Genomic DNA, 13,024 nt, shown 5'->3' with positions numbered 1-13,024 from the left:
TTCATGACCCTGAAACGGAGGTTCTTTGCCGGTTTTCCTTCTGTTGCTTTACCCACTTGAACTGCTACCTTAGAAAAGCCCTAAATTTCAATGTAGCTACCTTTGTTGTTGACATCTAGCTACGAACTGATATTTATACCGCCTAGCTTAACAAACACTTAAAATATACATAACCTAAACAGATCAAAGGTCTTGGCTGTCCTTTACATGCTTCTATTTTAGATTTTACGACTAAAGAAATAACACTGCAAAAAAAGCAAAAAAAACAAAGCCAGTACTTTAGTAGAGAACTATATTCTTCAATCCTCAGGTAAGAGGTCAAGCGCAAGCCACAACACTTACAGCCTAATTCCTTTTGCAAATCAAACAGGGTATCACTTTTTCTTCCCTCTACAGCCCTGAGAGAACACACAATCACATTTCTCTTGCCTGAAAAATTCTAACATCCTAAAGTCTCCCTTTTGCTAGCCTATTTTTTCTACACTTAAACTCAATTTCTTCAAATTTCATCATGCATCAGCATTCTTATCTTATCTTCAAGGGTAATATCAAAACCAGATAGATGTAAAGCTCCACTAGTGCTGAGTAGTGGTACCCAATGACTACCCCTTGTACATTAAATAGAACATTCCTAAGTTTATATCTGAGCGTGACTTTCCCCCCTTTCCCTGCAATGCTGGGTCATGTTGATGTACTAGTCTGCCCTACCATGCTTTCAAAATTACTTTCTGAAGTGCTACTGCCTTGTCAGTTTTGTATTTGCAGACTTGATTTCCCTGTCTTTGCTCAGAAGTAATGCATTTCAATTATCTTGCTGGTTTTGAACATTTTTCCAGTTTAGAAACAAAGACCAGAATCCACAAGTCATCTTGATAAAGTAACTGCAAGGTCCAAATCTTCTACAGCACACCCTACTCATTACTGTCAGACTCCATTCATGTCCTCCTTGTAATGGGACTAATCACTGAAAATGACCAGCCACTTACTTCTCAATAAGCTATGTATTCATAGCTATTTCATTTAGAAAATGCTTCCCCTCTTAATGACCTCCTTTTCTTGTTCAGCAGAAAGAGTGGATCTCATTTTTCCTCACAGCAGCACAATGTTTAAAATGGAACAGTGAATTTAAAATTGTTTAATCTCTTGCCAATCTTCCAACTCCCTAGTGGCAGAGCTAGAAAAAACTATTCCACCTTCCTCAGTCAGCAGTAGCACAAGGATATCAGACTCTGGAGACTAACATTATAATCCTCAAGCTCAATGGCTTTACTTTAGCACCAGCTGCTGAGCCCTTTAAGCAGGGAACATCTCCTGGACCTGCAAAACCACCATGCTGACTACCATGAATCACTGGTGACTACTAAGATCCACCCTCCTGCCACACACACCCACCCTCAAAAGGTCTATGTTGTTACAGGCTGGGACCAGGCTCCGCGCTTCCCCATCTCATCCGCTACCAGGAAACCGAGTTCTCCCTCAAAAGGAATGTGGTATTTCTTGTATTTATCACCTCATACGCTCTAATCCACCGAATGAGTCTGTGACATTGTTAAAAATCAAACAAACGCGTCGCAGCCGTGTGACACACCATAGCGAAACTGCGTCTGCCCTGAAGACGTGCTGGGACGAAGGGGCAGGTTTCCATGAGGAGGAGCAGAGCGCGCCGCGCCGCCGGTGCTGCTCCGGCCGGAGAGTCAGCGGCTGGCAGCGCCGTCCGCCGCTCCTCGCCCCCGGGACGCCTGCGAGCCGCCCGGCTCCGCTCCGCAGCCCTCGCCCGGGGAAACGCTGCCCCGAGCAGCTCCGCAGACGCCTACCGACTACCGGAGTCCGCCCCCGGCCCGCCGCGCCGGCCCCGAGCCCCCTCACAGCCCGGGAGAGCGGGCCGCGGCACGGCTCCCCCCACCTCTCTCCTCACAGCCGCCCCGAGCGCGCGGCCGGCCCCGCGCTTACTTGAGGTGATCCAAGGAGTGGATGCTGCGGGCGGCCTTCCCGTGACCGCCGCCCACCCAGCTGCGGGAGCGGCCGAACATACTGACGGCGGACGGTTGCTGCGGCCCGCGGGGCTCTAGGGCTTCATAGCCCCACGGGGAAGGGCGGGCGAGCGGCGCCCGGGCGGACGGACAGCGGGCACTAGCCCCAGTGGCGGCGGGGACCGCCGCACATAGGCGACGACGCGCAGGCGCGGGCGGGGCACGCTGGGAAGCGAGGCCACGCGCCCCGCCCCGCGGACTGCAGCTCCCAGTGGGCACCGGGGGGGCGGGGCCTCCGGCGCGAGCCCGTCAGGTTCCCGCCTTGGCGCGCGACCGCCGCGCTTTCTGCGGCAGTCCGGGCTGAGAGGGCACCGGCAGCGCCGCGGCCCGCCACCCGCCTGCCACTTGCGAGAAAGCGGGAGAGTCCCCGGAGTTCGCTCCTTTCTTGTCCTGATTTCCACAGGACAGGAGAAGCGCGTTGGGCGGCGCGTCGGCAGTTTTTCCTCAGAGCAAACGAGGCGGCCCCGTCGGGCGAGCTCGTCCCTCCGCCAGTGCCACGGCCCCTCCTCGGGCCGCAGGGCTCGGCTCAAGCCTGTGTTGAATTTGCTCCAGCCTTGTCTTTGGCAATCACGAGTTAGGCCTGGTCAGGTCATAAGAGAACTGTTCGGTTAGAAGAATATGAAAGACTTAAATTTAGACTAAACAAAAACCAGCCTTTCCATGTGTACGTATACCTCCCCGATACACGCTAGCTTGAGGTAACACTTGGCCCCTGACGTTCCTTGCTCACTGGCAACTCAAACTGGAGCAGCTGTGGCGGGTTGGTGCAGGGCGGCGAACACGGCGCTGCAAGTGCAGTGACCCTTGCCAAGCATTTTTTCCAAAAAGGATTGCACATTCACTTTTGAATCGGCTTAAAAAACTAACTTAGGGCAGAACAGCGAGAACCAGACCATTCATGACTTGTCCTCACCTAGTGTTACTTTTTTTTTTTTTTGCTTTAACTGGATTAAAAAAAAAAAAAAGTTGAAGAGTTTGCTAGTGTCGCCTCCTTCCCACCCACCACACCCCCGTTTATAATCAAGCTTTTGATTATTTTTTGACACAGGTGGAACCTCGGCCAGCAAAGACGCCCCCACCGACGCCGGCACAGCCGCTTCAGGGGCCCTTGTCCAGCACCGGGAACAGCAACGACTCCCGGGGCCCGCCCCGAGCCCCCGGGCCGCTGCGGGGCCGGCGGGGGGCGGGCACGGCAGGGCGCCCCGGTGCCCTCCCGCCCGGCGCGGCGGCCCCTCGGGCGGGCGGGGGGTGCCGGCTGCCGTAACCGGCGCGGCGGCGGCAGGGGTGGGGAGCGAGGCGAGCGAGAGGCAGGCAGGAGGGTGATATTGAATGAATTCACTTTAGGATAGAATAAGCCTTGTAGTTAAAGTATAATGAATATAATAAATATATTCTAATGAAATTAAGTTGCACAACAAAAGCTGCTATGAAATCCTCTGTACAACCCTGTACCAAGGCTAAGAACTTATATTTACTCAAAAATGTAGGTATAGTAATTAGGTCATGTAACCATAGTCTGAAAGAAATAATTAATGAAATAACTGATCAACGAAGGAGTCTGTTTCTCTTTCTTTAACTTTCTCTAACAAGGGGCCTGCTTATAAGTTATCTAGAGGGAGCAATTAAAAGAAACAAGCGGAAGAAACAGATGGTCGACAAGGACATAAATTAGCTCAGACCGATAAGAACACTGCAAACTGGCAAGATCATCACATACCAGACAAAAGGTGAAAAGTACACCATGAGGAAGACCTACGGCCTTCCTCCCGAAGACCCCTGCCCACAATTCTTAGAGGAATATGCGCAAGCGCAAAGGACTGATAAACTAATTAACATACGAAGCGAGAGTAGGCGGGATTAGGTGATGAATATGTATAGGTATTAATTGAATATTCATTGTTTTATTGTATAAATATAAGATAATTAGTTACTTTAAACATGCACGTTAGGATCCCCCGTGCACCCAGCGCTGCCAATAAAGGATACTTAGTCACTAAGAAATTTTGACTACGTTCTTTAAATCAAGGGGTCCTGCCGCGCCGGCTGGCGGCGGCGGTGCTCGGCGCCCAGCGGCACAGCGCGCCTGCGGGCTCCTTCCGCAAAGTTTGCGGGGGGGCAGGCGGGGAGCGGCGGCGGGACTGCAGCAGCCGGGCGGGAGATGCCCTGAGGAGCCTCCTGCCAACGGCGGGGCTGCGGCAGCGCCGCTGAGGCCCGCGCTGGCCGCCCGCCCGCCTGGCGCGGCGCCTCCGCCTCCGGGGCAGGAAGGGACCGCGGGGCCGCGCTGCGGCTGTGCCCCCCCCCCCCCACCCCCCCGCGGGACTCGCCTCCTCCCAGCGCCCGGCCCCGGCTCTGGGGCTCGGCCCTCTCCTGCCGTCGGGGCTGCGGAGCGCGGGTCCTGAGCGCCCCGCTCCCGGCTCCGCGCCGGCCGGGCGGGTCGGTGCCCGCCGCCCCCGCCGCCCGAGCCCGCCGCAGCCCCGCACGGCTGCATGCCCGCCGCGGTCTCGGCGCGGCTGGATTCGCTGGAGTCCTGGGCCTTCCATGCGCTGTTGGTGCTGCCCTATATGTTTTACGTGGGCTTGTTCTTCGTCAACGTGCTGATCCTGTACTATGCCTTCCTGATGGAGTACATCGTTCTCAATGTAGGCATCGTCTTCCTGCCCGAGGATATGGACCAGGCTCTGGTGGATCTGGGGGTGCTCTCCGACCCCGGCTCCGTGCTCTACGAGACGGACAGCGAGCTGGATGTCTTTGACGGGTACTTGGAGTAACGCCCCGCGGCGCTCCGAAGCGACTGCGGGGTGACGGCGGCCGGCGCGGGGCTGGGGCCGGTGTCCCGGCGCGGCCGTGACTCGGGGGCCGCCGCGGACCCAGGATGCCCGCGCTGCGGCTCGGCTCCTCCTGCGCAGCGTCCTCCCTTCCACAGGCCCCCCTTCTCCCGGTGCCGGGGCGGGGGACCGGGACCCGCCGCCGCCGGGCAGGGCTGCGGACACGTAGAGGGCTCGCCAGGGAAGTAAGTCCTTTATTTCCTCGGGCTCGCCCCGGCGCGGCGCTGCCCGGGGGGTCCCGGCGCGGCATCCCGGGGGGTCCCGCCCCCGCGCGCTGCCGCTCGCTCCGGGGCCGCTGCAGCGGCTCGCAGCTGGCCCCCGGCTTTGCTAATCCGGGCTGGAAAGCAGCATGAGCCGAAGTGAGTATCCAGGCTAATACTAAAATTCAGAGACCGTACTGCAGCCAGAAATCCGCCTTAGTCAGATGCCCTTTAAAACCTGTATCTCGGATAATAAGAAACCGACCAGCTCACCGTTCTTCCCATGCTAACCGTAGCACCAGGGTTTGCTTGATCGATTTATTGCTGTAGTTTCGAGTGATACTAAAACTCTGGAAATGTTGTAAGGGTTTAGCATTTTAAAATGCTGAAATGCAATTGGGAAGAAAACCGCTATTTCTAGCTAGGACTTTCTGTGCCAAATGTATGTTAATGAAAACATTCACAGTTTAAAATAAAATGTGTTAGCAAATCTGCCAGTAGAAATTTTAGCAAAATACTGTCTGTAAATTTGAAAATCAGTTTAACATACCTTTGTATTTTCCATTTGAAATTACAGAAATAGAAACTGCTATTCTAAGGTTACAAACATAACCTTGGTGAACATACTATAGAAATACCATTTAACATCAAGCTATTTTAATCAGTCTTCTAATTAAAAAACAAAACAAAAAAAAAACCCAAACCAAATAAACCTGTCCTGTGGTGCTGTCTTTCACACAGGTTTAAGCTATCTCCTAAATATTTCTGTTCAGGTTCCATATAAAGCAATAGTGGCCGATTTCGGTCAATAGTTCAGAAGGAAAAAATGGAAATTTTTGGTGTTGGAGTAACATTGCACAAACACAGCTGAACAAAGCTTGATCAAAGGCATATGGCAGCATAACAAGTGTGTGTTGGGGCTGGACACGGATCTTTGTTGCTACTGAAGAAATCCCTCTGCCTACAGTTACTGCAAATGAAGGTGTCCATCCCAACATTTGGTGCTCCATCCCAAGCAGCTGGATTAGAATCACTTCTGCTGGAATAGAAGGTCTGGAGCAGAACTAAACTTCCTACAAAACACACTTGGCTACTTTTGGGGCTGTCTCCTCCTCTCCAGCTGGGCTAGTAACACACATGCTTTGTATTCCAGGAAAGCATTTCATATAAACTAATGGAAATTTAAACAAAATCTTTGGTGAGAAAAGCCCTAGCCATTTTCTCCAACAAAATATTTTTCCCCAAACCCCAAATCTTATCACTCCAACACCATCTAATACAGGGATTAAAAATACTTTTTTTTTTAATTGCTTTTTTGCTGACCAGGATTTGTCATGGTGAGTTGCAGCTAGTTTTCAGGAAGACCTAAGGAGAACAGACGTAATTTTCCTCGGTGGATTTTTCCTACTACATGAATACATAGTTTGACAGAGTGTAGGGTCTGAGCACAATTCTGCTTAGTGTAGATAAATGGGCTTCTTGAAGTTTTCCTTCATATTAATAGGATGAGCAGCTCTTCCAATTTCTTGATACTCTAACTATAAAACCATGTCACCTCCATATGTAGAAATCAAAATGCAGAGGTCTTCACAAAGCTCTGAAGTAAGTCTCAATCTATATCCACCTTGAGAAAAGAGAACCCTGCACAGGTACCATCCAGCCTTGATCTTTTCATGTGGACGTTGTCATGTTAGGTGGCGGTTTCCACTGGGAATCAAATCCTGCAAGTTAGATCAACTATTAGAGAGCAAAAAGTGTACTATTACTCTGCTTCATATATATATATATATATATATATATATGTATGCAGCAACCAAACCACAAATTGCATAATTGTTTAGCTACCAGGCAAAGACTTGCCATGCCACTGTGAGCAGGAGCTTGTGTTAAAAGCCTGGTTACAGCTCTGTGCCATTCCTCCTCACCAATTCCTTAGCAAGGCAGGCAGAAGAGGGCCCTAATTTGGAGTTGTGTTCTCTGCTTAGGGAACAGAAGGCACTGAAAGGGAAGATTTGAATCCCCTTGGTGCCTAGCCTGCAGTGACCCGAGTTCTGTACGAGTGTAACCCGTGCTCTGCATAGGCCTGGGAAGGCTGCCCACCTGCCCTGTGCGCTTGGACCCAGAAGTGCTGAGGATTCACAAGGCACTGCAGGAAAAATTTTTACCAGCAGAGATGAAAAATACATAGGCATACTCTGCATTAAATGTAAGAGGAGTGTTCTTCATGTGACTCACCAGTGATTACTGCTAAAAAGCTATGATTAGCCTTGGCTGAAACCTTGCGGTGTGCTCCATGCATTTAGCGAGCATGGAGTGAGTGGCATGCATGACAGGAAGACACAGGGGGGAAATCCCAAGAGGCAGTTCTGCAAAATGTGGAAAGGCTAATTTAGATGTAAAAATAAAAGGGCATGTGGATCAGAAGAGCTCTTTTCTCTCTTGCAGCAAACCCCTCACTTGAATAAACTAACAGGAGCAAAATTATGTCCAGGTTTCTGAGCGTAATTGGTGGCAGAGACTGAAGGCAGACAACTAAGCAGCTGAAAGAAGCTTCCTGTCCTATTCAAATAGAGAAATCAATCTGTGCAAACGGAGCAGAATTGAGCTTGCTCATGTCAGGTACTGTTTTAGCGTGAGCGTGCCGGGTTCCGTATTGTATTTGAAGTCCTCTGGAATAAGGTGATATGACTGTTCTCCTTGTACCTTCTTAAAATCAGATATGACTCATCATGAAGCAATCTAATCAGAAAGAAAATGAGGCAAAAGTAATCAATAATTAAAAGTGCGCAGGAAACACTGGATTTATTTAATCTTACAGTACAAGCATTACCTATATTTTTCCATCACAGTGAGTTATGATGAATATCTTCAGTGAGCAAAATCAAGCACTCAAAAACTTTTGACTCAGCACTTCTGCTGAATGCCAGCATCGAAATCCTGAATCCAAGCAATAGCTTTACTCACCAGCTCATCAATATAGTTAGTGCCAATTAGAAATGCAGGCTCAGTGTCTGTGAGAGACAGCGTGGCCCAGTGGAGTGGGAAATAAACATGTTGGACTCCTTCCTGCATCTGCCAATGATGTCTTCTCTGAGCTTAACTCATGCCTCCATTCCATCTCTCTAAACCAGAGATGCCATGTAAAGGAACAGATCAGAAGAATGTTATCACTAGCAGTGTCAGGATACACACAAACGCATCAGAAGCCACCTCCTGACTTCTTCCTTTTCAGACTTGGAATCATAAAAATAGTGAACACAGTGATCTGTTACTTGTTTTACCTTGTCATTTTTCACTGTGCTCTCCCCTTATTAGTAGAAATTTCCATGCTAAAAAAAAAAGTGGCTTGTTAACTCCATAGTACAGTTCAGTCAGCTATTTTATACGAGTTACAGTAACAGGATTAAGAACAATAGCTGTGATTTTTAGAACTGTGTTTTGAATTCTTAGATGTTTCTAGAATTAATAGAAGTTGAGTGCTCAAACTCACCTGATAGCTCTGCTTCTGTACTCTGTCTCTTCTTAGCAGGAACTCCATCCTAGATGGAAGGAAGACAAAATCATGTTTAACTGAAGAACTGGCCTTACAGACTCATTAACCACAGCCAGAGACAGTCCTAAGTGATTTTCTACCAAATGCATTCATTTATATAATGCAAAGAGAGGAGGCAGATTTTTAAGTTTTCCAAAAGCTGCTGTTAATAACATGAATTAAAATGAGGCATAGAAAATAGAGACATCAAATTTAGAATAGAAATAGTTCCATCCTGTTTCATGGGTTAGAAGTCCCAGCCACAAGTGATTTTAAAGAATCATTAAAAAACCCCCAAATTATGTGGTTTTTCCTTGCAAAAATGAAATTTACTGTAATCAACTTGCTTTGATATGTGGCAATAGTCAATTACAATTTTTAAGTTGTCAATGGAATTAAGAAACAAATGCAATTTAATGCCTCGTGTTTGTTTCCTCTGGTGGAGGGGCAAAATGACACTACAGTTTAGCTAGCAACTAGCAATCCTAAAATAGGAGAAAAGAATAATTTGTTTAGAGAGATTTAGTTTTTATATTTGGCCAGTCCAACTCTTTGCATTTGTCCCCTCATAATGATTCTAGTTTATATGGAGTACAGCTGTCCCAAAGAATTCAATACTACACAGAAGTGGCTACGTCTTTCCCTTTCTTCAGCAAAACTGTCAAGCTCTCTTTCTTTTCCCAGCTGAGTTTTAGTATTTTGGCCACAAACTGGGGAAAAAAACCCTAGAAAAATAGCTGAATAGTTTGGATGATGCTCTCCGAGGACACAAAGATGTTTCTAATACATGTGATTAAAAGGGCAAAGACGAATAGCAGCCATGTATGGAAAATAACGGTATAATGGAAAATGGTGACATGTACTGAATGATTCATTGCTGGGTACAGGTTTAGTTCAGTTAATAGTCTTAAGGTTATGTATTGAAGGACCAGAAAAAAAGACCCGAGGCTTGCTCAGACAGCAGAGCCCAAACAGGCCATGAGATGCGACGCACACCCTTGCAGAATGTCGGGAAACAAAGCAGACAGTGCCCGACTGCAAAACACAGTCACCGTGTTTCCTTTGGTCCAGCCTGAATTGTGAAGAACAGTAACTTCACAGACAGAATGGACAAAAATATCGTGACCAAGTTCCTTCTTCTAATGCTAGCAACACAGTGCTTACGGGCATCTTTTAGGCTATTGGAAGGCTGTAGTTCTGAGATTTTACAGCATTTACTAACTTTTCAGTTTACGTTGTTTTTTGAAATTTTCTGTTAAAAACCAGGTTCAGATGAAGTTTAAAGGACAGACTTTTAATCAGCTGAACAAAAAGGCAAAAGTTAATATCCTGGTCAGTTGTGTTATTCACCTCCATTTAGTGTTTGTCACTACAAATTCCAGTCTTGGACTAGCAACCCTGTAGCAATATTTGAAACGTCCATTAGACAGCTTTATACTTTGCTTTGGAGGCCCAACACTTTTTTTTTTGCTGTGCTATTTTTAAGTCAGCCTAGAATTTGATCTACAATGCAGAATACTAGCAGTCTCCCTGAACTGTCTGCTGTAGATCAGAGGTTTCAGTTCAACTTGGCAAGCACAGTCGGATAAACATTAAATGAGTGTCCTGTCAGAGCTGCTGTTTCTCCTTTTCTTGTTCTTTGTTCAGGAGACAGGATTTTGAGCATCTGCTCACTGTTAGCAGGGTACAGTAGCTGATCGATGTGTGATAGACATACCTCACTGGACACAAAAGCGCTTCTTGTTCCTGATCTAGCAACTACAGCAAGTGACACACAAGAACACGGAAGGTCACGATGAGCCAGACTGCGACCACCCAGCCCTCCGCTGCCTCCGACGGACCAGGGCTGCTCGCTGGGGGCACAGGACTGACCCAAATCTGCTGTCTGTTCTCTTTGCCCTTCCCAGAATCCACAGTGGTAGAATAAGGGATATTAGAAGGCACATGGCTGCCCAACCCTTTAATAATGTTTTCCAAACCCGCCACCTTTTGCCCACTCAGTGCTAGGAAATCCTTCTGGAGTTCCTTGCTCTCAGTACAGCATCTGAATATCTGAAAGGACTTACTTTCTGCAGTCTTGAGGATTTCTCTGTTTGCTCTCATCTCTGGGTCACTAACAGTGATGTGGAATAAAAATTGGTCCCTGGTATACTCTACTGCTGACTGCTACTGACTTCTGTCCTACCAAGCCTTATTGTTTGCTTCCAGTCTTTTAACCTGCTTTCAATCCGTAGCAGAACCTTTCCACTAGCGCTCTCAGCCTGTTTGCTTTTGGGTTCCTGGAACGCCTTTGTTAAGGATGCCCCAGCCTGTCCATGCTCATGCAGAACGTCGGACCATCGCATTTCATTCTGACTCCTCGCAGACTGTTATGCCTCGTGCCCCTGCAGTGGCAGCAGCCCTCCTGCCTCGGGACCCCTCGTGCCAGACAACCCGACATCGACCTGCCGAGGCTTCGCTCCAAGCACAGAAAGGGGGGAGCAGGAGATGGCTGTGCTTCGCCCTGCAGCCCAGGGAGAGCCTTCTGGCAGAGCTCCATGCTTAAAGCAGCTCTGTTAGCAGCTCTGTTACGGCTTTGTACCACAAACTCCCTTCCCATTATACGACCAGATTAGCACCTTTACTGTGTAGGGTAACATATATGTCTTTACATATGTATATGCCTTTCCACACTGCGCAGGAGGCCTGTAATACCTACAAAGGGGAAGGAGGGAAGAGCTTTTCTTCCAGAGACTTGCTCCAAACAGCGCAGATGATCTCCTGAGCTGCAAAGCAGCCAGGGGACCTGCTTTTGGTCTTCTGTACCTCAGCTCTTCTTCAACACAGATTCGTCCCCAGACAATCATCCCGCTTCAGAGCTGCACCGTTCTACACTACACTAATTAGCCCTCTGTAAGACCACAAGACCAAATGGATGCTAGTGCCCAGCACCTTCATAACCCACAGCTCTGGCTCTACTTCAGGCGGCTGCTCAGGCCTTGTGTTTACCTCTGATGATAGTAAAAAGTCACCTCTTGATAGCTGTCAGATACTTTGACCCAGTCAAGGCAAAAGAGATAAACTGGGATCAAGCAATATAACCGCTTTGTTCTTGTCAGTAACCCCAAGAAGTTACCTCAACATATTTCACTGTGTAACTACTTAGCAGGGGATCCAAAATGCTTTGCACAAAGTGACTCTAAAGAAGAAAAAGAGAAAGCAACCAAAATCAGAGGCTACATCAAATGTAGGCAATACATAACTATACAAAAAGCAACAGTCCAATGAACAGTATCTGGTTAAGAAAATGTACCCAGGTCAAAAATTAGTTCTAATAGGTAGGTCTACTGATATCAAGCCTAGCATAAAATAGGATTTCCCACTGTATGTCACAGCTAGTTGTACTCACTTCAGAACAACCCTTACTAATTGACATGATGGACTGTGGCTGACAGCTTCTTCTCATCCCCCTCACACTAATATCTTCACACCTTTATTAAAATTACACCAAGGACTAGTGTGCTCTGGCATTAACAGAAACTGTTACATTGATTTCTTGGAAAGTTTGTTCAGGCCTTTACTTGTCAAAGAATTATTACCCATAGTCACAAAAGGTGTGATTTTTTATTTTATTTTTTAAAAAAACAAGTCAATGGCATGGTGCTATATGTATATAAAATGTACAGGCTGACTTCTTTGTTCATTTTGGGTATAGAGGGTTACTCTGTATTTATGTGTTTTCTTTTAAACAGATTCATTGAACACCTGAAATGGATTATGACCAGGTTAATGGATCAAGTCATGGAAAGAAACTATATACTCTGAAACGTAGAGATGAAAAGAAGGACAAGGAGACAACAAGAAGAACTGTGATCAGACCTTGTCAGTTGTGACTTTTCTCCATGATCATTGCCTCCTGAGTGTGCACTAACTGAAGTGATTCATGCACTGCACCAGGCTTCCATAGGCAATTCTGGGATGGACTGTATGAACAAGTAATATAAGCTATGTTCTATTATAACAGAAAATCAAGATGTTACTCAGACTTGATAAACTTTTGAATAAATACCGTCACTCGAAAGGACACGCTCTACATAACTGCTTAAGCAAGTTTTACAATCACACATTGAAAATGCTGCCAGTCAGTAGTTCAAAGACAGTGCTCTCAGGGGAAAATATGCAGGAGTGACTGCAAGGAGGTTCTGTTCAGGGTAGTATTACGGCAAGAACTGTGCTAGTGAAATATTTTATTTAAATTGTGAGTTTTGAAATAGATCAGAGAGTGAATTTTATATAAATCAGATGAATTCATTATCTAACGCAGGATACTTCGCAGATTGTTTAAGCTCATGTTCCTATGTATAGATGTGAAAGCAATACAATAAAGACCGACCTTTTCCATGAAAAAGTTAAGCAGTTGTGTGTTGGAGTTTTTCTTTTCACTTTGAACAGAAAATA

The 13,024-nt window shown here is 47.2% G+C and overlaps 2 protein-coding genes across 10 annotated transcripts in view; one reads left to right on the top strand and one right to left on the bottom strand.

The window, feature by feature from the left end:
- Window positions 1-2,175, bottom strand: part of CLEC16A (C-type lectin domain containing 16A) — an 81,610-nt gene extending 79,435 nt beyond the window's left edge. For all 6 annotated transcript variants that reach the window (XM_037383776.1, XM_037383778.1, XM_037383777.1 and 3 more), the window contains exon 1: window positions 1,951-2,175. In XM_037383776.1, the coding sequence (XP_037239673.1) occupies window positions 1,951-2,030 (80 nt within the window). In that variant the 5' untranslated portion in view covers window positions 2,031-2,175. The remainder of the gene's footprint in view (window positions 1-1,950) is intronic.
- A 1,836-nt stretch (window positions 2,176-4,011) lies between these two features.
- DEXI (Dexi homolog) lies at window positions 4,012-12,979 on the top strand. Of its 4 annotated transcripts, none has more exons than XR_005103961.1 (3): window positions 4,018-5,040; window positions 7,547-7,674; window positions 12,319-12,979. XR_005103961.1 is itself a non-coding variant. In XM_037385830.1 (2 exons), exons 1-2 carry the CDS (start codon window positions 4,517-4,519, stop codon window positions 12,389-12,391), a joined length of 342 nt encoding a protein of 113 aa, XP_037241727.1. In that variant the 5' UTR covers window positions 4,012-4,516; the 3' UTR covers window positions 12,392-12,979. The 4 variants fall into 4 exon arrangements, 1 of the variants encoding a protein (XP_037241727.1); XR_005103960.1 differs by having other exon boundaries at window positions 7,501-7,674; XM_037385830.1 differs by lacking the exon at window positions 7,547-7,674 and having other exon boundaries at window positions 4,012-4,785.
- Window positions 12,980-13,024: the final 45 nt, after the last annotated feature.

This window comes from Falco rusticolus, chromosome 4 (assembly GCF_015220075.1).
Source record: "Falco rusticolus isolate bFalRus1 chromosome 4, bFalRus1.pri, whole genome shotgun sequence".
Taxonomy (NCBI): domain Eukaryota; kingdom Metazoa; phylum Chordata; class Aves; order Falconiformes; family Falconidae; genus Falco; species Falco rusticolus.
The sequence above is the reverse complement of the archived record's forward strand: the minus strand, read 5'-3'. Positions and strand labels throughout refer to the sequence as shown.